Source organism: Mobula birostris, chromosome 1 (genome assembly GCF_030028105.1).
Source record: "Mobula birostris isolate sMobBir1 chromosome 1, sMobBir1.hap1, whole genome shotgun sequence".
Taxonomy (NCBI): Eukaryota; Metazoa; Chordata; class Chondrichthyes; order Myliobatiformes; family Myliobatidae; genus Mobula; species Mobula birostris.
In genome coordinates this window covers 120,727,630-120,753,059 of record NC_092370.1, presented here as the reverse complement: position 1 = coordinate 120,753,059, position 25,430 = coordinate 120,727,630, and the positions used below count along the sequence as shown (strand labels likewise).

At 41.7% G+C, this 25,430-nt stretch overlaps 1 protein-coding gene across 1 annotated transcript in view; it reads right to left on the bottom strand.

Moving 5' to 3' along the window:
* Positions 1 to 271: 271 nt before the first annotated feature.
* The window catches only part of znf407 (zinc finger protein 407), a 507,704-nt gene continuing 482,545 nt past the window's right edge, over positions 272 to 25,430 (bottom strand). Inside the window, exon 9 of the mRNA XM_072261462.1 lies at positions 272 to 5,029. Within this exon, the coding sequence (XP_072117563.1) occupies positions 3,651 to 5,029 (1,379 nt within the window). The 3' untranslated portion in view covers positions 272 to 3,650. The remainder of the gene's footprint in view (positions 5,030 to 25,430) is intronic.

The window sequence follows — 25,430 nt, the reverse complement described above, 5'->3', positions numbered from 1 at the left end:
TGGGATTTCATTCATTGGAGCAGAAGACAATAAGGGGTGATCTTATAGATGCGTGTAAAATCATAAGTGGCATAGACATGGCGAACTTATGCAAATCTTTTCTTCAGGATTTGATTTTGATTCCCTCTAGGTGCAGGAAGACATGTTAAATGTTTCATTTATATTAGTAATTTGTTGCTTCTACAAGGCATTGGGTGTTCTGAAAGTAACATTGCTATAACACCTTTTGTTTTACATACACTACACATATGATGTTCTAATTAACCTTTTATTAAACAAACTTAAATATTCAAACACAACAACAGAATGAAGCGGAAAATCATAAAAAGTGAACCTGAAAATGGAAGCACGTGACCAAGCGGGGAAAACCAAGAAGGGAATCCAAAGGGAGGAGATCAAAAGGAAAGAGAAGGGAAGAGCTCCTGTATTGTGATTTGCTGCTGGCAAGCCTGGAGAGGTGTCAAACTTAGTTGCTTGCATAGGCGCAAGAGACAGCTAATGCTGGAATCTGGAGCAAGAAGCAAGCCGCTGGAAGAGCTCAGCAGGTTGAGCAACATCCATGGGAGAAAAAGAAATTTCAATGTTTCACACTGAAGTACTGACAAATTCTTTTCCTCCCACAGATGCTGATTAACCTGCTGAGTTCAATCAGTAGATTGCTCTTGCTTCAGTTGCTTTTATATTTCTTTTATTGGGATGACTTGCTGTGGAAATAAGCCAGAAGCAAGCTTAGTCGCCAATGTTGATCATTTTAGTTTTCAGTGTAACTCCAACAAGGAGTATTTTTAGTTTGTATCTGGATCAGGATGGAAGCAAGAATTAGCAGCCAAAGAAAATCAAGAAAAAGATTTTACAGTTCTGGATATCACAAAGACAGTTTACAACCAGTGTTTACTCTGATCTTTTATATTTGTTGTCTTTTTGTTCCTTCTTTCAAAGTATGCTCACTGTTGTAGAGCAGGTTAACACAAAATTTAACTTCCAGGTAAGCAAGCTCCTAAAAGCAGCTCTGTCACAATGATCAGGTCACCTATTTTGAGTAAAAATGCAAAGGCCAGGGCATTAGCTTCTTTGTTCTTTTTTCCTTGGGATCTTTTATATTTATCTAAATGGACAAATGGGGCCTCACTTCAATGTCCCACCTGAAAGATAGTCAGACCAGTCCTCCATGAGTAATGTCATTGCAAGAATCCATCTGTATTTCTGTGCATAAGGTTCTTGTGTACAGCCCAGACACATAAAGACTGTGCGATTTTCATAAAGCAGCTGCTTTGAATGAGTTCAATGTTAACTCCTTGAACGTCATCTTGAGGTACAGCAGCAATCTGGGTAGTCAAAGACATGATGATATCTCCAAGGTCAGCTGACCTAGAGATTCAGCTTTGCATGTCAGTTATAAGTAACGCGCTGGTCTGATACAGAAGTTTGCAGCTCTTCTTGTTCTAGCCATTTATCTTGTTGTTCTTTGGTCTTTGAAATGATCTTTATATTTCCTCTACATGTCTGTTTATAATTATATCCAAACCTCTCTTGTGCAAACTCCTGAGATCTGGTACATCTTGGCGATAAATGTGAGTGTGGGATACAAGTGTTCAGACTCGGTATTACAGCCAGCATTCCAAAGAGGTGAATCTGCACAGTTTCAGTATATTTTGATTAAAAATAGGCAATACATGTGCAGTTACCAACTTCAATGGATAAAGGCTCCAGGAAAATATATTCAAACAATCACTGCTTGCATTCGAGCTCTAGGATAATGAACAATCGCAATGGCGTTACACGACTTGATGGCCATGAGGTGAGTAGTTACAAGTGAAGCAGCAATGTTCCAGCAGCAGTATATAACCCGTGTTGTTGCTTGGAAGAAAACTCTCTCCATTAAATCAGTGTCCATGTATCCAGGTTTAAGCTGGCATGCTTTCCTCCACTAAACACTCAGAAACTGGATTCCCAGTTAACATTTGTCCTCCTGTGCGTCATTCTCAGAATGACAAGTGTCATGATATTCAGTGAACAGGACCAGTACTGCAGTTGCAAGGTAAAGTGGACAATACAGCTGGTGGTCACTTTATTTCCTTCACTGCTTCACACACTTCTGAATGTTCCTCTTTGCAAAGGATGCAATTAATATTTTTACCACAGAATGAAACACAAGGACTTTGCAGATGCACAAAATCAAGTAGATCTGAACCTATTAAGTTGTTAAGAATGTATAAAATAATATTTATATGCATTTGACAGATTTAGGAGTGTATTGGTTGCTGCTCTGTGTGTAAAACACATCATATAATTATATTGTTATTCACTAATTGTACATTAAAACAGGGCTTATTTTCATAATTGGTAAACATATGAATCACTTAAAATACTGGGTTCCAGCCAAGCACCTAATTCTCTTTCTTTAAAAAAGTTTAGTCAATTTTGTTTAATTGCTTGTAGTCTTGAAAATGCAAGTGGGATCTATGAATTATAGAAATCTTTTTCTTTCTCTCTTTAAACAGAATTGTTTATTGGTACAAGCGCTTAACAAACAGAAAAACACAAACTTTTCCTTTTTTCCAGAGCCATATTAACGATTGTCAAATATAAAAAGCACATATTATCGTATTATCTTGCATCTATTGTACAGATAAACAGGCCACCCGAGCAGTTAAGCTGCCCCTCTCCCCACCTTCTTAAAAATAAGTACAACAAAAGAAAACAAGCGCCGGGATTGATGCATTCTTTAGAATTTATAAGTTTGGGGAGAAAAATCAGTGTTGGAATAACCAAAATAAATAGCTAACTGCATATAGCATTTCACTGTGACTGGGTATGCAATACTCGGTTGAACCTACTTTTCTCCTAGCATCTTTGACAAAAGCCAAATGCAAAGTTAGGAAAATGCAAGGAATCCCTTCTTAGTTCCTCCACCCATGTCGTTTTGTTTTCTGACTAGGTTTTGCTCAGTTTCTGCTTTTGCCTTGTAGAAGGAAGGTAATTAAAGAAATATGTGGCTATCAGAGCTTTTGTACTGGAATCCAGAGGCGACTCTTTGGGGCTCAAGTCAGAAATAAACACAGATCGACTGAGTCACCCAATTAAATGGTTCATCTCTTGAGCCTTTCTTAACTGTGTTTCTTTCTCATCATTTTTGGTCCCCGTTCGTCCACATCACTCCCTGAGACTGAGATAATCTCTCACCTTCCCCACCTCCCTCAAGACTAAGACTCTTGCTGAGCACTTGCCAAAGTTCCTCTCTTTCTCTCACCCGCATGTCTTCAGCTCCTCTCTCTCTCTGTTACCGCTTTCGATCTTTTCCACTTTAAATGACAGCTGAAATAAGCAAACCTGCACAATAGAAATCATGAAGGTATATGGCAAAACGCAGGCCAAATCACACACGCTCTCCTGTGCTCCTCTTAGAGGCATTTTGTACCCATAACTTGTGGAGCTGTATTATCACAGACAATGAATTTTAAAAATTCCTTTGTTCCAGTGAAGTCATTATTATAAGCTAATCCTCGCTGAATCTGAATCTAATGAGATAGTGGGTGCTGCGTCCCAATCATTTTTCCACAGCCAGGTTCTCAATCACTGACATATGCCATACTAGCCACCTTTTGTAATTACGTCTTTCTAATTAACCTTCCTCCGCTATTGACGGCTGGTCATGCCTCCTGGTTCTCACCTACTTCCATTTCTTGCTCCTCCCCCACTGGCAATTCTGTCATGACTACTTCTGACCTGCCCTCGGTGTAGCACTCCGTCAATGCAATGGTCGTCACTGGGTGACTGAGGGCAGAAACACCCTCTGCCATCAGCTCCATCACACCGTGCGGGTAAAGCTCCGTCACTGTCCTGGAGTCCACACTGTTCACCATGCCGTGGGGCAGCTCGGTAACAATAACGTGAGTCGCTTCCTCAGACATATGAGTGGTGGCCTCCTGAACCATAGCTTGGGCGATTTCCTCCGTGACTATTAACTGTGATATACTGCCGTCGGAGTCTATCAGCTGCACGGGGTGGCCACTGGTGGTTATAGTTTGCTCCTCGCCTTCCTGCATTATGATCTGAGAGGCCCCCTCCATCACATGAGCAGCTCCTTCTTTGGTCACTATCACCTGTGTGATGCCGTCTTTCACAATGTGGCTTGCAGTCCTTATGTCACACATGGTAAACTGTAGGACCTCTTGCACCATGTCACTGAGGGAAGCCTGAGGCACAGTCTGTGCCGTGGTATCGTTGATGGCTACAGGCTGTTCAACCTCTGATGTCACCTCCACAGTCTTCATGGCTTCATCCGCCACTTGCTCTTCGTGGGAGGCCTGAGCATCTGTCCCTAGTGGCTCACTTGGAACTGGGGTGACCTCCTCAGCGGCAGGTCCGGCTGTGCCAGCTCCCCCCTGGGCGGGTTCGCTGCCTCCCTGCTCGGTTGACCTCACCTCCACCGCACCCAGCTCTGTGATGGCGCACAGGAGTGCGTCCAGGGCTGTTGGCATGTCTGCAGGCTGCCCTACCGGCTCTTCCTGAGTCACCACATGCTCGATTACGTGACTAGGATCTCCGAGGGTCTCCACGGTCACGGCAGCTTCCCCAGCCTCCCCTCCTCTAACGGGACTCTCCACCACCACGACCTGGGTAGTGCCCGACGCCAAGTGTTGTGACAGAATCTGTCCAGGCATCATACCATCAATCTGGCTGGCACTTTGTGCAGTGGCTATAAGCTGGCCGTCCTCTGTGATGTGGACCACCTCTGCCACCTGGGCCATCTGACCAGCCATGGCCAGGGTCTGGAGAGTTGCTGCTGCTGTGGCTTCCACCGACGCGTCAATGGGGATAGTTTCTCCATAGCTATCTTGATAGCCTTGGATTATGATGACTTGCCCGAGTGGTTCAGCTGTTTCCTGCTGTTGAACGCAGCCACTGACCGAATCACCCGTGACCTCAGTAGAATTCGTGCTTGGAGGCGTGTTGAATGGAACGGCCGTCTCCACAAACTGTGCCCCTTGTCCTTTCAAACGACACTCATATGCCTTGGAAACAATGCCTGGAATTTCAGAAATAAAGAAATATCAGTTATGCTCAAAGGATCTGAAAAGATAATGTACTTTATCCAATACTGATGTCTCATTGTAATCGATATAGACTTTTTCATATAAGTACCAAAGCAATATACAGTACTGACTTATTTAAATCTCTCCATCCACCACCAGCGGACAAGAGTGGCGAACGGCTTTCAGCTCAGATAAGTGTGAGGTGTTGCACTTTGGGAAGTTCAACTAGCGTAGGACTTCTACAGTGAATGGTAGGGCCCTGAAGTACTGTACATAGTCCACTGAAAGTGCTGTCACAGACTGGGTGGAGACGATACTTGGCACTTTGGTCTCCGTCGGTCAGGGCAACAAATATAGAAATTGGTGTATATGTTGCATTTGTATATTTGGATAAGTACATGGATAGGAATGATTCAGAGCAGGGGTTCCCAACCTGGCTCCACAGACCCCTCGGATAATGATAAGGCTCCACAGCATAAATAGGTTGGGAACCTCTGGTTTAAAGGGATTATGCGTCAAACATGGGCAAACAGAACCAGCTGAGGTGGGCATCTTGGTTGGCATGGATGAGTTGGGCTGAAGAGTCTTTCTCTCTGCTGTATTATTCTATATATATTTTTTTTTTTTAACTATAGTAATACCTGTGGCCAAAAGATTGTGGATTGCAGAGATTCAAGAAATTACTTCCATTTTTGGGGTACACAAAACTAAAGGCCATCAATAAGAGAGTTTCTAATAAATCCAACAAAGAAAAATCCCTTATCTAGAGGAATGATCAAGATTGGAATTTGCTACCACCTTTCACACCAGCATCTTCAATCCCCAAAAAGGACATAGGCTTCTGGTGCAAGGGATCACTGCCATCTGCAGGACCCCTTCCCAATCACTGATTCGGTAATATATCCCTTTCCTTGATATCTGCAAGTTGGAAGTCCTGGATCTGCCTACTCAAGGTGGCTGCTCATTGTCAACTGCTTAAGAGCATTAGAGGTGATCATTAGATGCTAACTATGCTGGTGCCACCACATATTGTAAATAATTAAAAAGAAACTATGAGACAACTAGCACTGAAGCATGCTAAGACAAGGTAGATTAATCTATGAGGAAGAAAGGAAGGATAAGATGTACTACTATGATTAGTTGAGAATGAGCCCTTGTGGGACATAAAACCTGCATTGACTAGATGGGTTGAAAGGCCTGTTTCTCTGTGGTAAATTCTCTAAATTACCAATGCAATGGCTATGACCAATTAGGACTTTTTACAGCTTATCAATGACTGCCCCAGAAGCAGTAATTTTAGGGCTGAAATAAAATAACTTTAGGGTCAAGGTTATTTGGAACTTTGAGAAGTGCTGGGAAAGGTCACTGGTGTGTGTGTCTAAACTCTTTTCTCCATTAAGTGGCCTACATTGTATCATTACTTCCATACAGTCTGTGTGATACGGCTCACTGCCCATGGTGTTCTCATCATGCCAGGACTCAGCTCCAAATCCATGCAGAGCCACAGCTGATCTGTAAGCTTACACCTTGCACTACCAACACAAGTAAAGTTTCCCAACTCAGACAGGATGACAAAAAGCAACATAAACATCTGACACTTTCAACTGAAACCATTGCATTGTCTCCTTAAACATGTCAGTGTCTCTCAAATAGCTTTAATTGAACCGGTGCTCTTTCTTACTGACTAAGGAGCAGTAAGGAAGAACAGGTACGTCGCATCCGGAGTTTCTCTGGTTAGCAGACGATTTCCCTCCACACCTCTCTGACGTAGAGGGGAACCGCGTACGAGGCAAGTTACAGCAGTGGTTTGCCATTGTCTTCTGCCGGGTGAGTTTCCAAAGGGATCACCAGCTCGTAACCCAGCACGGATGGAAAGCGTGCAGGGGAGATGGCTGACTGGATTCAAACCTGGGACCTTCCATCCCAAAAGCTGATGCCACTACGCCAAGGAGCAGTAAAGCTAACAGATTTAAGAGGTGGAATTCTTAAGTCTCCAAGAATTTTCCTTCTTCTGCACTCCCCACTTCATTTTCTCCCTCCTCCCTAGTCAGATGGCAATTGGCTAATGATGGCTGGGCTACCAAGTCCACAGGGAATCAGCAGTTTCTATATAGGAGGGAAACAGGAACCTTCCACAGGAATGGCTGTAGCAATGCACAAATTAAAACAATTTAAGATGGTGCTGATGAAGCACAGTGACTTCTTGTCAGAAGCAATCAAAACTATTAACTACTTTATTAATTACCCTTTTTATCTGGACAATTATCACAGTAACCAATTGCCTGTAACTTGCCTTTTGGAGTTGAGCTTTTGAACCGCCTACATGACCTGCCATTTTTGCGGTGTGTGAACTCAAGTCTTTAAGTTGCAGAACAGCTGCGGCATGGGGTGTATGGGCTGAATCGAGGCAGTGGGGCCCGGACACAAGAGCAGGGAATGAGCGAGTGTTTGGCCGTTGCTGGAGTACGCAGAAGCAATGTGATGCGGCTGAACCGAGGGGAGCCCATGAGCGAAGAAAGACGCAAGGTTTGATCGATTTAAGCACTGGACTGAATTGAAAAGGTCAGGTATGGGCCTAATAGAGGGAGTGGGGCCCAGGCCCAAGAGTGAGGGATGGGACTGTTTAGCTCAATACTCTGCGAGGTTCACTCACCTCTGCATTGAACTGAGGCTGTGGCCCGTAACTAACGAGCTACTAGGTGGCTGCAGTGATAACTGGCTTCGCGGCTGGAAACTCACTTTAGTGAGCTTCAGTTGTTCGCTTGCTTTTGTTGTTTGCACGATTTGATTTTTTTTTGCATATTGGGTGTTTGACAGCCTTCTTTTTTTAAATAGGTTCTATTGTTTTTTTTCTACTAGATTTTGTGGCTGCCTGTAAGACGAATCTCAAGGTTGTATACAGTATACCTACTTCGCTAATAAATAAACTTTGAACTTTTGAAATTATCATTGCAAGGGGATAGCATTTTAACAAAATCTTAACTAGTGACAATGTGCTTCAATATAATGAGCCAGATCACGCAAGTTTGGGCAAACTCTCTGCCTTTACCTGGACCAGGCATCCACAGACTCAAGTTGGTGAGTGAGGTCCCAATAATGACAGGGCCTCGGGCTGGTGTGGACATAGCTTTGCCTTCTACCAAAGCTGCTGAGGGGTTTTAATTAATAACCTGATGCTAGAATATTTCAAAACTATTACAATTCAAATAATGAATGTTTAAAAACATCTAAACCGCTTGTAATAAATTAAATAAAAATAACAACAAATTAGGACTATACCTTTCACCCCTCCTTCCTCAATGTCAACAAGACAAAGGAGATGGTTATCGACTTCAGGAGAACTCAAAACCACTCATGCCCCCCTTTACATCAGCGGCACAGCGGCAGAAACTGCCAGCAGTTTCAAACTCCTAGGAGTGCACATCTCACACAACCTCTCATGGTCCCAGAACTCATCCTGCACAATCAAGAAAGCTTACCAATGCCTCTGCTTTCTGAGGAGGCTGAAGAGAGCTGGAATATGCATAACAATACTTATGACCTTCTAGAGAAGCGCAGTAGAGAGCATCCTAATATATTGCATCAATGTTTGATATGGAAACTGCAATGCAACGGACAGAAGGCTCTACAATGGGTAGTCATCAATGGCACCAGACTACCCACCGTCAAGGACATACATACAGAAAAGTACCAGAAAAAGGCCAGCAATATCAAAGGATCCCACCCACCCTGCTCGTGAACAGTTGGTCCCACTCCCATCGGGGAGGAGGCTACTTAGCATCCACACCAGGACAACAAGACTCAAAAACAGTTCCTTTCCCCAAGCAGTAAGGCTGATCAACATCTCCACCCACTAACCCACCCCTCCACACCTCCCACATCAACTCCTGCCTGAGGAGTGACTTGGTTCCACTCCAATTTACCTACCATCATAAAAGATCAAAAGCAGATGCCATTTCATTGGCTCTTCACTGGAACATCTGGACAGTGAAAATGGATACGTCAGGATGCTCTTCATTGACTACAGATCAGCATTCAACACTATCATCCCCTCCAAACTAATGAGTAAGCTCTAAGACCTACTAGGTCTCATACCTCTTTGTGCAACTGGATCCTTGATTTCCTCACTTGCAAACCCCAGTAAGTTCTGATTGGCAAAAACATCTCCTCCACAATCATCATCCACACAGGTGCAACACAAAACTGCGTGCTTAGCCCCCGCTCTACTCACTTTATACCAATGATTGTGCAGCTTTATACAGCTTCAATGCCATACTTAAGTTTGCTGATGACATCATTGTTGTAGGCCAAACCAAAGGTGGTCATGAACATAGAACATAGAAAATCTACAGCACATTACAGGTCCTTTGGCCCACAATATAGTTCAAAGTTTACTCTAGAAGCTGCCTAGAATTTCCTTACCGCATAGCCCTCTATTTTTCTAAGCTCCATGCACCTAAGAGTCTCTTAAAAGACCCTGTTGTATCCGCCTCTACCACCTTAGCTGGCAGTGCATTCCATGCACCCACCACTCTGTGTGAAAAACATACCTCTGACATCCCTCGTACCTAGTTCCAAGCGCCTTAAAATTATGCCCCCTCATGCTAGCCATTTCAGCCCTGGGAAAAAGCCTCTGGCTATCCACACAATCAATGCCTCTCATCATCTTATACACCACTATCAGGTCACCTCTCATCCTCCGTCGCTCCAAGGAGGAAAGGTCAAGTTCACTCAACCTATTTTCATAAGGCATGGTCTCCAATCCAGGCAACATCCTAGTAAATATCATCTGCACTCTCTTTATAGCATCCATATCCTTCCAGTAATGAGGTGTTTTATTGCAGCAGCTTTGAGCATCCTAAGAATATGGACCCCAAGATCTTACTGATCCTCCACACTGCCAAGACTCTTACCATTACTATTATATTCTGTCTTCAAATTTGACCTTCCGAAATGAACCACTTCACACTTATCTGGCAACACACACAAAATGCTGGTGAACGCAGCAGGCCAGGCAGCATCCATAGGAAGAAGTACAGTCGACGGTTCAGGCCGAGAGCCTTCGTCAGGACTAACTGAAAGAAGATATAGTAAGAGATTTGAAAGTGGGAGGGGGAGGGGGAGATCCAAAATGATAGGAGAAGACAGGAGGGGGTGGGATAGAGCTAAGAGCTGGAAAGTTGATTGGAAAAAGGGATACAAGGCTGGAGAAGGGAGAGGATCACAGTTTCAGTTAGTTACAGATTCTTTCAGTTAGTCCTGACGAAGGGTCTCGGCCCGAAAAGTCGACTGTGCTTCTTCCTATGAATGCTGTCTGGCCTGCTGCGTTCCACCAGTACTTTGTCTGTGTTGCTTGAACTTCCAGCATCTGCAGATTTCCTCCTGTTTACACTTATCTGGGTTCAACTCCATCTGCCACTTCTCAGCCCAGTTCTACATCCTCTGACAACCCTCCAGCCTATCCACAACATCCCTCAACTTTTGTATCATCAGCAAACTTACTAACCCCCTCTTCTACTTCTTCATCCAGGTCATTTATAAAAATCACAAAGAGGAGGGGTCCCAGAACAGATCCCTGCGGAACACCACTGATCACCGTTCTTCATGCAGAATATGAGACATCCACAACCACCCTTTGCCTTCTATGAATCAGCATAAAGGAGGGAGATTGAAAACCTGGCTGAATGGTGGCACAACAACAACGACCTCTCACTCACACAGAACCAGAGAGCTGATTATTGACTACAGGAGGAGGAAACCAATCCTCATCAGGGGATCAGAGATGGACAGGGTCAGCAACTCTCCAGTGTTATCATTTCAGGAGGTCTGTCCTAGGTCCAGCACATAACCGTCATTACAAAGAAGACAAAGCAGTGCCTCTACTTTCTTAGAAGTTTGCACAATTTTGGCAAGTCATCTAAAATTGTGACAAACTTTGGCAGATACGCAGTGGAGAGTATACTGAGTGGTTGAATTACAGCCTGGTATGGAAACACCAATGCCCTTGAACAGAAAATCCTACAAAAAGTAGGGGATACAACCCAGTTCATCACAGGTAAAACCATCCCCACCACTGAGCACATTTACAAGGAGCACTGTTGCAGGAAAGCAGCATCCATCATCAAGCACCCCCACCACCCAGGCCATGCTCTCTTCTCACTGTTGCCATCAGGAAGGAGGTACAGGGGCCTCAAGTCTCACATCAGTTTCAGGAACAGTTAATGTCCCCCAGCCTTCAGTCTCTTGAACCAGACTGGATAACTTCACTTATTCCCAACACTGAACTCATTTAACAACCTATGGACTCACTCTTAAGGACTCTGCAACTCGAGTTCTTGATTTATTGCTTATGATTTTTTGTATTTGCTCAATTTGTTGTCTTTTGTACTTTGGTCATTTGTCGGTCTTGTGTGCAGATTTTCATTGATTCTATTGTGTTTCTTTGTGTTTACTATGAATGCCCGCAAGAAAATGAATCTCAGGGTACCATTAGTGACATATATGTACTTTGCTAAGAAATTTACTTTGAACAGGTGTATTGTAAATGACGTTAAATAATCTAAAACATTTTGCTTCTTAATCCTGTAAATCAATTGTATCTGGGATCTTAAGCCAGATATAACCTGGTATAAGATAGGGAAAATAACCACTCAAGTCTGTCAGTAAGTCTCAAACTCTTGGCATTTGTGCACAAGTAAATTAATAAATTGGTTTATTTTTGTCACATGTACCAAAGTACAGTAAAAAACTTTGTTTTTCATGCCATTAATACAGATTATCACATCAGTGCAGTGAGGTAGTACAAGGGAAAACAATAACAGAATGCACAATAAAGTGTCACAGTTACAGAGTAAGTGCACTGCAGGCAGAGAATTTCAATGTAGAATTTGAGGTCAGAGGTCCATCTTATTGTATAAGGAGATGTTCAAGAGTCTTACATCGGTGGGATAGAAGCTGTCTTTGAGCCTGCAGATTTTGAGCCTGTGTAACGTGATTTTGCCGCTGAATATCAAGTCAACATTCACACACAAGCAAAAAGGAATGGAGAAAACCCTCTTCTCTTGGCACTAAATTTTAACAAAGAGAGGAGGGGAAAGAAGAAAAAGAATTTACTCAAAATTAACTTGCATTTGTATCTGGGATACTCTTAAGGAGTTGGCTTTGTAAATTTCACTGAGATCACTTGACAGTAGAAAGATGGGAGTAAAGCATCTTATTGACCATATACAAGAGGTTATTCTTGGTAGTTGGTAAAATCATTGGAAATATCTCTATACCCTCTCCTAACCAGAAAAATAATCTCTGGAGATCGAAAATGATAAAACACAATTCTTTGTTCTTGATCTTCACTCTAAAAATTAATGTTTCACAACGTAGGATGTGACCTTAAATCTTGTCATTCAAACACTGTGAATAACCATTGAAATAACTGACAGTTAAAAATCTCGTAGCCTATGATCACATGTTCACTGTGGATCTTTTAAGAATCTGCACATCTCCATTCAGCACACGATGATTTAATGTAAAGTCCCTAGGGTTTGGAAATATCTGGTGAATCCTTTTCAAAGCGGATAATTGCGGGATGCAATCTGCTGACTTAATCTATTCCGAAACCAGAGGTGGGCTAAGTCACTTCCCTGACCATTAAACCAAGATGCTCCTGTAAATACTGTCATCACTAAGGGGGCGATGAAGCTTAACTGCATCAGGATCTTAACCTTTGCACTGCACATGACTCAAGCTTTTCTATCCTAGTTCATAAATGTGATTGCGGGTCCATCTTTTGATGCTGCAATTTAATAACTTGGAGTGCTGTCAGTACTCCTTTGAAAAATGGCTCCTATAAAATGTAATGACCTCAATCAGATTGCAAAGATTCACCCACTGAAGATTCTTTCATTTCAACCTAGATGAATTAATGTGAAGCTATGCAAAAGTTCAAGTGGTATTACAACTAATGTAACACGATGGTGTAACTGCAATTCAGAAGAGTTTTTGCCCTGCAATAAATTGGAATTAAATACAATACGATCAAGATTTATTCTTTGAGAAGGGTTGCTTCACTGAGCTAGAGTATGATAAAAACTACTCTTAGAGGGAAGGGAGGAGTCATTCCACAATGGGGTGTTAAAGAAACAGGACAAGTGTTCGTCACCTTTCATAAATGTGGTTTTATTTTAGTATGAGTCAGCCTGTTAATTCTTCTCAGTGATTGAACTGGGTGTGTGGAGAGCCCAGCCAGAAGGTTGCTTGGATAGTATTAACAATGATCACTGCACTGCACTTAGAGTAAATATGGCCAAGAATGAATTAATAGGAGGTGAAGGCTGATATTAGACCTTCTGAAAATACGTCACTGCCAATAGATATAAACTTGAAAGAGGAAACATTTACAAAGCTATAGCAAAAGAGCAAGAGACTGGGTCTAATGAGAGAACTCTTTCAAAGAGCCCACATAGGCATATCAGAAACAGAAGTGGAAGGCTGCCATTCAGACCCTCCAGCTCCACCTTTCAATAAGATAATAACTGATTCTTTACATCAGTCCCACTTTAATGCACTAACCCAAAGGTCCTTGATTTGTTGAATATATTAAAATCTACTGCTCCCTCTCCTGAATGCACCCGGTGACTGAGCCTTCATACAACACAGGAACAGGCCCTTCAGCTCACAATGTCTGTACTGAATGATACTGATGAAACCAAGTTTCTTCTGCCTGCACATGATCCAGATCTGCCATTCCATGTTTATTTATCTAACAGCCTTTTTCATCGTATGACTCTCCAGGCACCTACCAACTTCCACATGAAGAAACTTGCCCACATCTCCATTAAATCTTTCCCCTTTCAACTTTAACCACAAGTGCTCTAGTACCGGACATTCCTACCTTAGGAAAAGGATTTGACTGTCTACCATATCTATACCTCTCACAATCTCATAAATTTCCATCATGTCTCTCCTCAGCCTCTGTTGCTCCAGAGAGAGCCTAATCCAGGCAGCATCCTGGTAAACTCCCTCGAGACCATTTCTAAAGCCTCCATAATCTTCCTGTAATGGGGTGCCCAGAATTCCACACAATATTCTAAGGCTGGCCTAACCAACGTTTTATATACTGTAGCTGCAACATGGCTTCCTGTCTCTTATCCTCATTGTCCCAACCAAGAAAGGCAAGCGTACCATATGCATTCTTCACTAGCCTATCTACTTGCCTGGCCACTTTCAGAGAACTGATGGACGTGGACCTCAAGATTCCTTGGCGATGATATCATAGTTGATTCTTTATTTACCTCAGCCTCGCTTTCCCCTGCATTAACCCCATGTCCTTTCAATATATTCAGTGCCTAAGCCTGTGTCATTCCCCTTGATAGAGGATTATATAGACACACTGTCCTCACGGCCAAGCATAGGTTAAATGACTATTTCCTGTGCTGTAAGACAGCATGGTACATTGCTAAGCTTGTTTGCATACTGATTCAGGGGAAAATATTCTATTTTCCAAATTACTCTTGAAACCCTGCACCAGTGGTGCCTGGAAGTGAGAAGCACATCATAGTGAATTCTCAACAAGGATCAATGTAAAAACATAGCAAATTAAACTGCCACAAGGAAAGCACCATTACACGCAGCTGACAAATGCCCTGCTCATCCTTAAATAGGCCATCATTCTCATTCACAGCAACCATGGCAGCATTAGATTAATACTCAGTAAGCACAGAGAACAAAACTCCTCACTGCATTTAATGTGAGAACGCATGAGAATTAACTTCACAAGGCTGTGTCGTCAACAGTCAATTTCTCACTTGAGTAGCAGGTGGCATGGTTTGTTTCTGCAGTAAGTTAGTTGCAACTTTTAGTGGGGCACAGTGCACAGTGAGGTAAACAGCGCATGATTCTTCCCTGCCTCTCTTTCCACTGAAGCGCCAAAGGAGCTATAAAAATTAGCAACGTTTACAAATGTCAAGCAAATTTGAAGTTTAAAACAACAAATATCACTTATTTTAACACACCCTGTTCAATTATTGAGCATGAACAGTTCAGTCCCTTTAAGCCCATGATATCTGTACCAATCATGATGCCAAATGAAACTAATCCCATCTGCCTGTATATGATCTAAATCCTTCCATGTTTATATGTCTGTCTAAATGCTGCTCAAACACCACTGTCATATCTGCTTTCTCCAGCATTCCAGGCATTCACCACTCTGTGTAAAAAAATACTTGCTCCACACATTTCCCTTAAACTTTCTCCCTCTCACCTTAAAGCTGTGCCCCCTAGTATTTGACACCTCTACCCTGGGAAAGAGGCTCCAACTACAAGGCGTCTCATTATTTGATACACTTCTATCAGGACTCACCTCAGCCTCTGATGCGCCACAGAAAACAATCTAATCAGGTTCACCAAAATGCTTACAATACGATTTCCAACTCAGTATTTTGTGGACACACGATAAAGTCGTACAGCATTACCATTGGGCCCATCATGCCTTTTCCAGTTCTCTGTAAGTGCTATCAAATTTATTCCACCTCCATGTCCTTTGCCCAGAGTCCTTCTAAAATTTTTTTCGACTATATCTGCAATTCCCTTCTGAAAATCTCAAGCTTGTTCCTTCGAGGTGGTGGAGTCAGGATCGCAACAACTCACCAGGTTAAAATGAAATCTCATCTCTAGCCCTTCTTCTCCCACTCATTTTTAAGAAATTAAATCTGATCTGTGTAGTCTGCTTACCAATACTCCTGCTGGTGAAACTGTTTCTGATATTTACGGTTTAAAACTCCTCATGATTCTGAGGCATAGAATCTAAGTGGTTTGATCACAGAGCTTAATAGTCAACTGAGCTTGTAAAACAATCAATGTTCCAGAAAATGATGCATTTATCAACTGCGAGGCTCCAGTGATCACTGGCGTATGACATTGTAGGACTGTGTGCTTGTGTCATTCACCAGAAGACCAGCGTAACACACGCTGAGGCTACCAAACGACTTCATCTCATCTATGTCAGGCAATTTGTTGTGAGCTTAGCTTAGGTGTAAGAAACTTCTAATAAAAATTCATGGAGTTGCTGAAGAAACGAGATGGATGGCAGATGAGAGGTCACCCTGCCTCTGTGCTAGAAGTCAAGGGGCCGAATCTTACTCTGCACCAGGCTCTATATTTCAGGTTTCACCTAAGCAGATTAAATTTGTGCTGATGCAATCTGTCTTTGTCCAGTAACCTTTCTCCCCAACCCCCTCAGTATGTTAGAAACATCTCAAGTGATAAAACCAGTGGTCTGGTTCTTTTAACTGGTTACCACATTTCCCAGAGTACTGAGCTTGCGGTATGATATTAACCCATATGTAAAAAACCCCCTTCAGCTGCTTATACTGAAGGTTCATTATAGTGGTGTCTGTGGGCTTTACTCTGCTTCCCTTGTTGAAATCATAGTGGCCAAATTTTGGAAATGAGCCAAATTTTGGAAATGAACTTCATCAGCCAACCACTAACTTAATGGACTATTAAACAAAGAACCTGAAACATAGGAGTTTGAGGGATTATTTACCAGAGGGGAACAGACAAGATGAGTCACAGTCTTTTGCCTAGGGAAGGGGTGTTCAAAACAAGAGGCCATAGGTTTAAGATCAGGGGCAAGGGATTCTAAAGGGACATCAGAGGTAGTATCTTGAAACAAATGCAGGCGTGCATTTGGAATGAGCTGACAGAAATAATGGTTGAGGTGGGCATATTAGCAACATTTAACAGCTACTTAGATAAGTATATAGATAAGAGATGGTTAGCAGGCTATGGGCCAAATGCCAGTGGATGGGAGTAGTTTGCATAGACGAGTTGGGCTGAAGGGCCTGGTTCTATATTGTATGAGTCGAAAAGAATTTATTCCTACCTCTGCTTCTTTTGCAGCTAAGAACTAAACTGTTACAAACATAAAACAGATTTGGGCAGTTTTCTCTGGAGCAGTAGAGGCTGAGCTGAGACCTGAGAGAATTTATAGGATTATGAGAGGTGTAGGTAGACAGCACCTTTTTTCCAGGGTCAAAATGTCTAATACTAGAGGGTATGCATTTAAGGTGAGAGCAGATAAGTTCAAAGCAGATATGGACAGAGTAAGGCTTTTTCTCCCCAGACAGAAAGTGATAGGTGCCTGGAATGCACTGTCGGGGAAGTTAGTGGAGGAAAAGATGATAGGGGCATTAAGATATTCCTAGATAGGCAGAGCCATGTGCAGAAAATGGAGGGATATTGACATTGTGTAAGCAAACAGGATTTCTTCAGTTAAGCATTTAATTACTAGTTTAATTAATTTAGACCAACATTGTGTGCTGAGGATCCTGTTCCCATCCTTTACTCTCCTATGTTCTAAAGCAACTAAGTGAAGAAATAAAGACAAGCATGGAAGCAAAAGCAAAATCAGTGGGAATGGTGTGAAATAGGCCTTCATTAAACTTGTACTCATAAATCGCAGCTTTGCTACTGAAAGTTAAATATATTATATGTCTTGAGAGAGAATAATCTAATGGCACCCTCTAGGTTCTGGATGTTCAAAGTAGCGAAGCAACACAGAGCAAAACACCAAGCTTTGGAAAGAACATTTTGGTAAAGTAGCACTTTCATGCTCTACAACCACGGTAACTTGTTAGAGCAGAGTTCTGATGCAAAAGGACACTCAGCTGGACTTACTTGTGGAATGGTGGAATTAAAATTGCATTTAACAATAGACCACTATAATTCCAGAACTATCAATACTAGGTAAGTCATAAGGTCTAGCTAGATAAAACTGTAAAATACACTAGAATGCATAAAATAGAAAATGTCTAGTTGTGTATCCATAATCTGAATACATCCAATATCAGAGCACTAGCACACTCATTATTTCTGAAAGGGACCGTGAGTTTCCAGAAGCTGTTACAGTATAGTACTATGTTTTCCATGTGCAGCGAATGTATAAGTTACAAAACAACACCGCTTTTAGATGTACAGTGAAATATTACAAAAAGTAACACTTAAACATGATGTTGAAAAACCATCAAGGATTAATATTCTCTAATAGTCCGCCTGGTATGGAAACACCAATGCCTTTGAATTCAGAATTCTACAAAAAGTAGTGGATACGGCCCAGTCCGTCATGGGTAAAGACCTCCCCACCACTGAGGACATCTACTTGAAACAATGTCACAGGAAAGCATTGCTCTTCTTGCTGCTGACATCAGGAAGGTGGCACAGGAGCCTCAGGACACACACCACCAGGTTCAGGAACAGTTATTACCCCTCAAACACCAGGCTCTTTAACCAAAGAGGATAACCTCACTTGCTCCAGTGGTTTCCACAACCAATGGGCTCACTTTCAAGGACCCTTCATCTCAGGTTCTCAATATTTATTGCTTATTTATTTATTTCTTATTATTATTTCTTTCTTTTTGTATTTGCACCATTTGTTGTCTTTTGCACACTGGTTGAACACCTAAGTTTGTGTGGTCTCTCATTGATTCTGTTATGGCTACTATTCTATAATTTTATTGAGTATGCCCACAAGAAAATGAATCACAGGGAAGTATATGATGCTATATGTTAGAGTGATTTTTGGGTTTAGGACATATACATTTAACAATTGACTTTGGCTACCAGTCTTCACATCTAAAAATGTATTGTGGATTTAATTTGGAGTGCAGCTCTGAACAATGGTTTCCGAAAAGCTGTGAATCCCAGACCAGACAATGCTTAAAATTCATTTGGATGACTGTGGTGTGGATGTGAATCAGGAGGTGTGAAGGTTGAACAGGGAATGTCGTTTTGAAGAAAGTATTGTCCATACATTGTAAATATGAAGTTGTCCTTTGATGTTTGGCATACAAAATATCGAGTCCCATGTTGGGCCGACAGACCTTTCCACCAAAAGTGTCTCCGTATGATGCTGTTGTACCTTGTTTTGTTGAATAAAGAAGCTGTTTCGTATCTACCATTAATTTTCTCCTGTGACTTCATTCACACAACAACGCTGAATCACAGGGATGTATATGATGACATATATATAATTTAATAACAATTTACTTTGAGCTTTGAATTTCATAATCTGAATACATCTATTATCGAAATACTGCTTGATCCTTAGGAATTTGGACTGGATATCTATAGTTGGGATATGCCTTTAAAAAAGGATGCTAAAGAGAATTAACAGAAAAATAAACTTTTAATGACACCTGCAATGATGAGTGAAAATACATTATTATTGCAAAACAAACATGAATATTGCTCACAGCATGGACAGATGTTATCAAGTTTGACCATATGCATCACCTGCCTTTTCTCTGCCATTTCTAACCACTGAGGCAAGCTTCATTAAAGGGAACACAATCACAGACCAAGAATATTTATAGAAATATAGATTGAGGCATAGCGCTTTAAAGTCAATATTTGTAAGCCAGTCTCTCCTGTAGCTTAACCTATACCTGTAAGGTAGACATGAGTAAGTAATCTCCCTAACCTTAAGCAGTATATAATGCATCAGATTTTGACAGTCGTATACAGTCTTGGTTGAGAAAGAACAAAACTCTATACACATCTGGCAGGCAAACTGATGAGCCTGTCTTTGCAGAACTTGAGCAAATAATAAGCATCTTTCAGAGGACTGCACTGTTACCAGTCGACCAGCAGTGCTTAAGAAATAAAGAAAGGGTACTTTGAACACTTAAAGCACAACTAAATCCATCCTGCATATGGTGCCAGTCACAGCCAGTTACTTCTCATGTTGATCAGCATGACGAGGCGTAGGCTTGCATGACCATCAATCAGCGACTCAGTGGGATATCCATCTCAGGTTTTCCACTGTATTTTTTATAATTACTCAGACTTAATCCATTTTCTTTGTCCACTTACATCTGGCGTTTCGCCACTACAGCAGATTACAATGTGAATAACAATTTCTTGGGCTCATATTCAATGATTTTCTAAACATGGAGAAGCAGTTCCAGAGCTTTCTGAACTTTGCTCCATATTCCAGTGCAGAAGATCATTAATGTGATGAAAGACAATATAATTCTATCAATATGTTTGAGAACAATTTAACTAGCTTTTTTAAGGCTGCACCATTCTAACTCTGCATATATACCTGACTCATAAAACCAAGTTGCATTTACTGTATATGGTCCCTCCAAGCCCCACTGAACTGTTCGATAGCCAATGAAATAACATCTGTGATTTAGAAATGCAGCAACCAATCTGTACACAGCAAGGATCCCCCCCTCACCAAACTAGGTCATAAATGTGACAATGTGCGTTTTCACTATCCACAAGACAGAGGTGTGCTGGTACTCTATGCACTTGCCTGAGGTAGTGTAATTTCAACAGAACTCAAGAAGCTCAAAACCATCCAGAAGAAGGCAGTCCCTTTTATTGATACTGCTATCAGAAGTGTTAGTTACCTCTACCAGATACACTATGGCTGCAATCACCTCCAAAACTCCACAGCAGTTCTTCGCCTAAGTTGATTCAACAGCACCTTCCAAACCCATGACCAAGTAGAACAAATGCATATGGTGTAAGGAGACATTACCTGTGGTTTCTCTTCATGTTCCATACCATCCTGACTTAGAAATAGCTCATTCCTTCACCACAGCTGGACCTAAATTCTTAATCAACAGCACTGTGTGGTATCTTCACCAGAAGAACTGCAGTGCTTCAAGAAAGCATCTCCCCAGCACCTTATCAAGAGCAATTAGGGAAGAATAATAAATGCTGGCCTAACTCATTATACCTAAAATCAGAAAAAACGAATAGATTAAAAAATCCATTTTGGTGGTCCTAGTTGAGGGATGAATGTCAGGGTCAGGACAAAGGAGAACTCCCAAGGAAACACATCCACCAAGAGGGAATCTCGTCTTAACACGTTCTCTGAAAGATGGCACCTTTGACAGTGTGGTATTCCCCTAGAATAACAACAGATTGCAGCAAAGCACTTACTTGTGTTTTGAGATTTCAAGTGCCTCACTTGAGTTTCCTCTTGCAATCTGACTGCAGAATTAAACTATGCAATTTAATTGGCTCTTTTTATAAGTTAGTAGGTTAGTACAACACACTTACATGGATTTCAGTTGGATGCTGCAAAAGTTTATCAATGGAAATTATGATCAGATCATTTTCTTCAAACAAATGTTTCAGACGGCATAGGACTATAGCAATGAAATAATGTGTTCAATTCCAATTAACATCATGTTAATTAACCAACAGAGCACATCATAAATATCAACTTTATTTTAATAGTTTGTGTACACAAATAAACTTTTTCCTCTGGCAGAGGAGATTCTGCCCAAAGAAAAGGGGGTACATAACCCTAAAGAGGGGTTTGGCACAGTACCACAGAGCACTTCTTCATACAAAAGAGGACTGGAATTTGGAATTCTTTGTCCATTAAATTCTTCAGGGGAAGGAGGGGTTACCACTGAATTTTGTTACTGAAAGATGAATGAAGCCACAAGACACAGATGTTATTTCATAGTTTTTGTTATAATTCTGGAGGGGTGCTGCAAGGGTGGAGGTGGTGTCTTTCAGGTAGTTTCCAAGCCGGATTGTAGTTGGGTCTACCTGTGCTTTGGGTTAGACTCCTGTAGTCAACGTCAACCAGCATAGAAACAAGCCCTTCAACTACAGTTGACAGCCAACTATCTACACTAATCCTACTTTTCTTCTTGTTTCTCCATGAACTTTCTCCTCCACCCATCTATTCTCTTGTCACTCATAGCAGCTGATTAACCTACCTGCAGGCAGGTTAAAGTACGTGGCAGTCAATTAAGTGGCTTGGAAATGTTGCACTTTGGGAGTTTCAGGCTGAAAGGTTCTATACAAATACAAGGTCTTTTTAACATACCGTTATTGTTTCACAAAGGTGCTAAGGGTGACACAACTAAAGAACTAGAGCAAACAAACAGACTAATGACAATCTAATAAAATACTACCAGTGGCTTGAGGGAGTGAATCCCCTTTCTGGATAAAAGGGCATACCTAAACCTGTAGAGTTATTGATAAGAGACTTATTCTATTGCTTAACTCAGATCTTCTTTAACATTGAGATTTCAAAATGCACGATAGCAAGATCAAAATAATGTAATTTACAATGCTGTACAGCACGATATGCTATCAGATTAGTCTACACAAGTGATTTATGGGCCACCCCAGCAATAGTAGGCACACAAAAAATAATGGCAGTACATCTATTCCTGCTCTTCTGCCACGGTCCTGTAGCAGGCACAGATTTAAGTTACTGATGGGAAAGTTCAAGGGAGATGCGCAAGGTAAGTTCTGATTTATACTTCTGCGTCAAATGGACGCTGTAACCGACGCAAGTGGGCAATACTGTTGTGAGCATTTATAATTGTGCGTTGGTGTGTCTACATCACTCTGTAATTCGGGCACATCGCGCATGCGCACACACCTGCCCGTGCAAGACTTCACGGTCATGGTAGTCTTTCTCGGGGTAAACAAGTTTAAAGCGAGCGTCTTTTTTCGTAAAAGTGAAATGTGTCCTCCATAATTTCCGAGGTCTGTAAAGCTTTATGGAAAGCATTGCAGCCAGAGTTCCTTCCCTGCCCTTCAGTCATCCAATGGGAAGCTATTGCAGCGTAGGAGGAAATGCGATGCTACGAAGCAGACCAATCACAGTTGTTGCGGTTTGCATTGCCGCGACGCTTTGTTACATTTTGGGAGAGGTGTGCGTCAGGCTATGGCGTAGGGATCCGCGTAGGCTCTGCGTAGGGTTCATGGCGATGCCGTACCTACGGCGTCGATTTGATGCAGAAGTATAAATCAGCCTTTACTTTGCACATCCTCAGGTGGGTGCCTGGAATGGTGGTGGAGACAGTTACAAGAGAGGCATTTAAGAGGCTCTTTGAGAGCACATGAATTTGCAGAGTATGTTAGGATTTGGATCACATGCCGGCAGAAGGCATTAGGTGCCATTAACTTAAATTGGTTCACCACAACATTGTTGTCTGAAGGTCTGGTTCCTATGCTGTACATTTTGTTTGATGTTAAGACATTGCATTGTGCTTTATTGACCATCCTATCACAACACAAAGTCTGTCCATGTAAAATGGTGGCTTTCCTGGTTGAGATCCACCCCGTTTGCCAGTGAGGTGTCATGATCCAGTGCTACATCAGTGATGTTGAAACTATGTTGCACTGTGTCTTCCACCTGCAGGTGAGCCACAGATCAGGCCCTATGGCCCAATGGGTTCATGCTGACTGCATTGTCCACCATGTTCATCCTGATTACCTTCATGTACCTATCCAAGTACTTCTTAAACGATACTATTGCACCTGCCTCAACCACTTCCTCTGGCAGCTCATTTCATTATTCATCGCTCTCTGTGTGAACAAGTTGCTCCTCAGGTCCTTTTTAAATCTTTCCTTTCTCATTCTAAATCTATGCTCCCCTAGTTTTTCAACACGACTACACTGGGGGGAAAAACCTGTTATCATCTATATTATCTATACCTCTCATAATTTTAAACTCTTCTATAATGTTACCCAAAACTCTTCCTAAAACGCAGGCCCCCTAGTTCTGGCAACATCTTTGTAATTTTTTTTTCTTCACTCTGTCTAGTTTAACCACATCATAGGGCAATCAAAACTGTACACAGCACTTCAAGTGCAGCCTCACTAACAACTTATGTAACTATAACATAATGTTGCAGCTCCCATACTGAGTGCTCTGATTAACGAAGGCCAGCACCATCCTCTCTACCTGTGATGCTGCTTTCAATGAACTATGCACTTGTGATATGGAGTGCACGATACAAAATTCCACTACACTATCCTCACCAAGTGCTGATCATACTTTGCAATCAATTTTACACTTCATTTGAACTCCCCAGGCCAGTCAAAAACTCAAATCATCAATATGCTTGAATCATTTCTTGGTAAACAATCATTTGGGGAAAATTATCTACAACAGTAATCAATACTCCAATGTTTAACATAGCAAAAGTAAATGTCAGGAATATCAATACACTAAAAGAAGTTCTTTATGAAGGACTGGTTAATAATACAAAACTTTAATTTGTAATCTTCAGTCTCGCCCAGCTTACAGGTGACAGGCAGTCTAATACATAAGTCTATCATAGTGAGGGCTAGTGGAGGCTTTGAGGTCAGTGATTATGAAGTCAGTGCTTGCCTAGCCCGATGGAATAAGGTGCTGGTTAGTTAAAGTCTCAATTAATTTTGGCAAACCTACAGGACTCTGGTAGATGAACTAGCTAGTGTGGAGAAGGGTTGGGGCGGGGGTGGTTTGGTGTTAATTGTGCACATTATTGCTTAGGGGAGTTGTATGGCATCCTTAAATTTTAAACTAACTGCCTATTGTTTGGCTGGAGTTAATAATCAATCAGTCATTTCTGATTCAATTTGAAATTCCAATCACTGGTTTTAATTCCAGGTTACTTCCACTAATGTTTCCAATGGAATTATTACACTGAGGTTTTCATTGGCAGAAAGGCATGGGGAACTCTTGAATTTTTCTCTCAGTGTTTCCTTACCTACTGAAGAGGGAGACAGCAACCTCGCTGTGTGGAGGTGCCTAAGCAAACAGAGAGCAGGGCAAGATTCAGGTCTGTGCTAGTGCTATAAGGTACTGTGACTCTGACCGTACTGTCAAACATGAGAGCATTCTGTATAATAGCAAACCTGAAACACAAAGCAGGCATGACGTTTGTTGCCCCAATGTTAAATTTTGTGACTGCCTATTGTAGAATCCATCTACAGTTTAACCTGTTGATGAAAGTTGGGTGGGTTCCATATGTGGCATCAGACACCAGCAAACTGCCAGCTGGTGAAGGTGAAAGGCGCCCCCATTCCCTTCAGTTACAGAATAAAATATATGCATATTTTTTGGCATCTTGTTAAAACAGGTGGTACATTGAATATGACAGAGGTTGTGGGGTGTGGGCACAATGATAGTAGAGGTGATAATGAAACAGGAGTTGCTGATGTAGCATCAGAAACATCTACAATGGTGATTGTAAATACACACCACCCTGCTCCATAAGCCAATTACAATGAAATACAGAGTATAGCAATGGCCACTGTTGGCAGTGAAGAGCAAGATAACTCATCTTCTTGACTGAATTAACATACTTACATATTTATAATTGGTGCCCTTCAACTTGTACTCAGTTAGAATAAAGTATTTTAGATTCTGGCACAGTTTAGAAGTTGTACAGTAAATGAGCAGCACACAAACACGGGGTAAACATTAACTGTAAGGTTTTAATTATCAGCTACACAGCTCGAATACTGTACGAACAGCTGTTGTTAGCCAAATAATGGCAGATGCTCATATATATTTAAAGGGGAGTCTGTAGACTGTGTCGGCAATTTTGCTCCCCCTCAGAAAAATGTCTTTGCTATTCAACA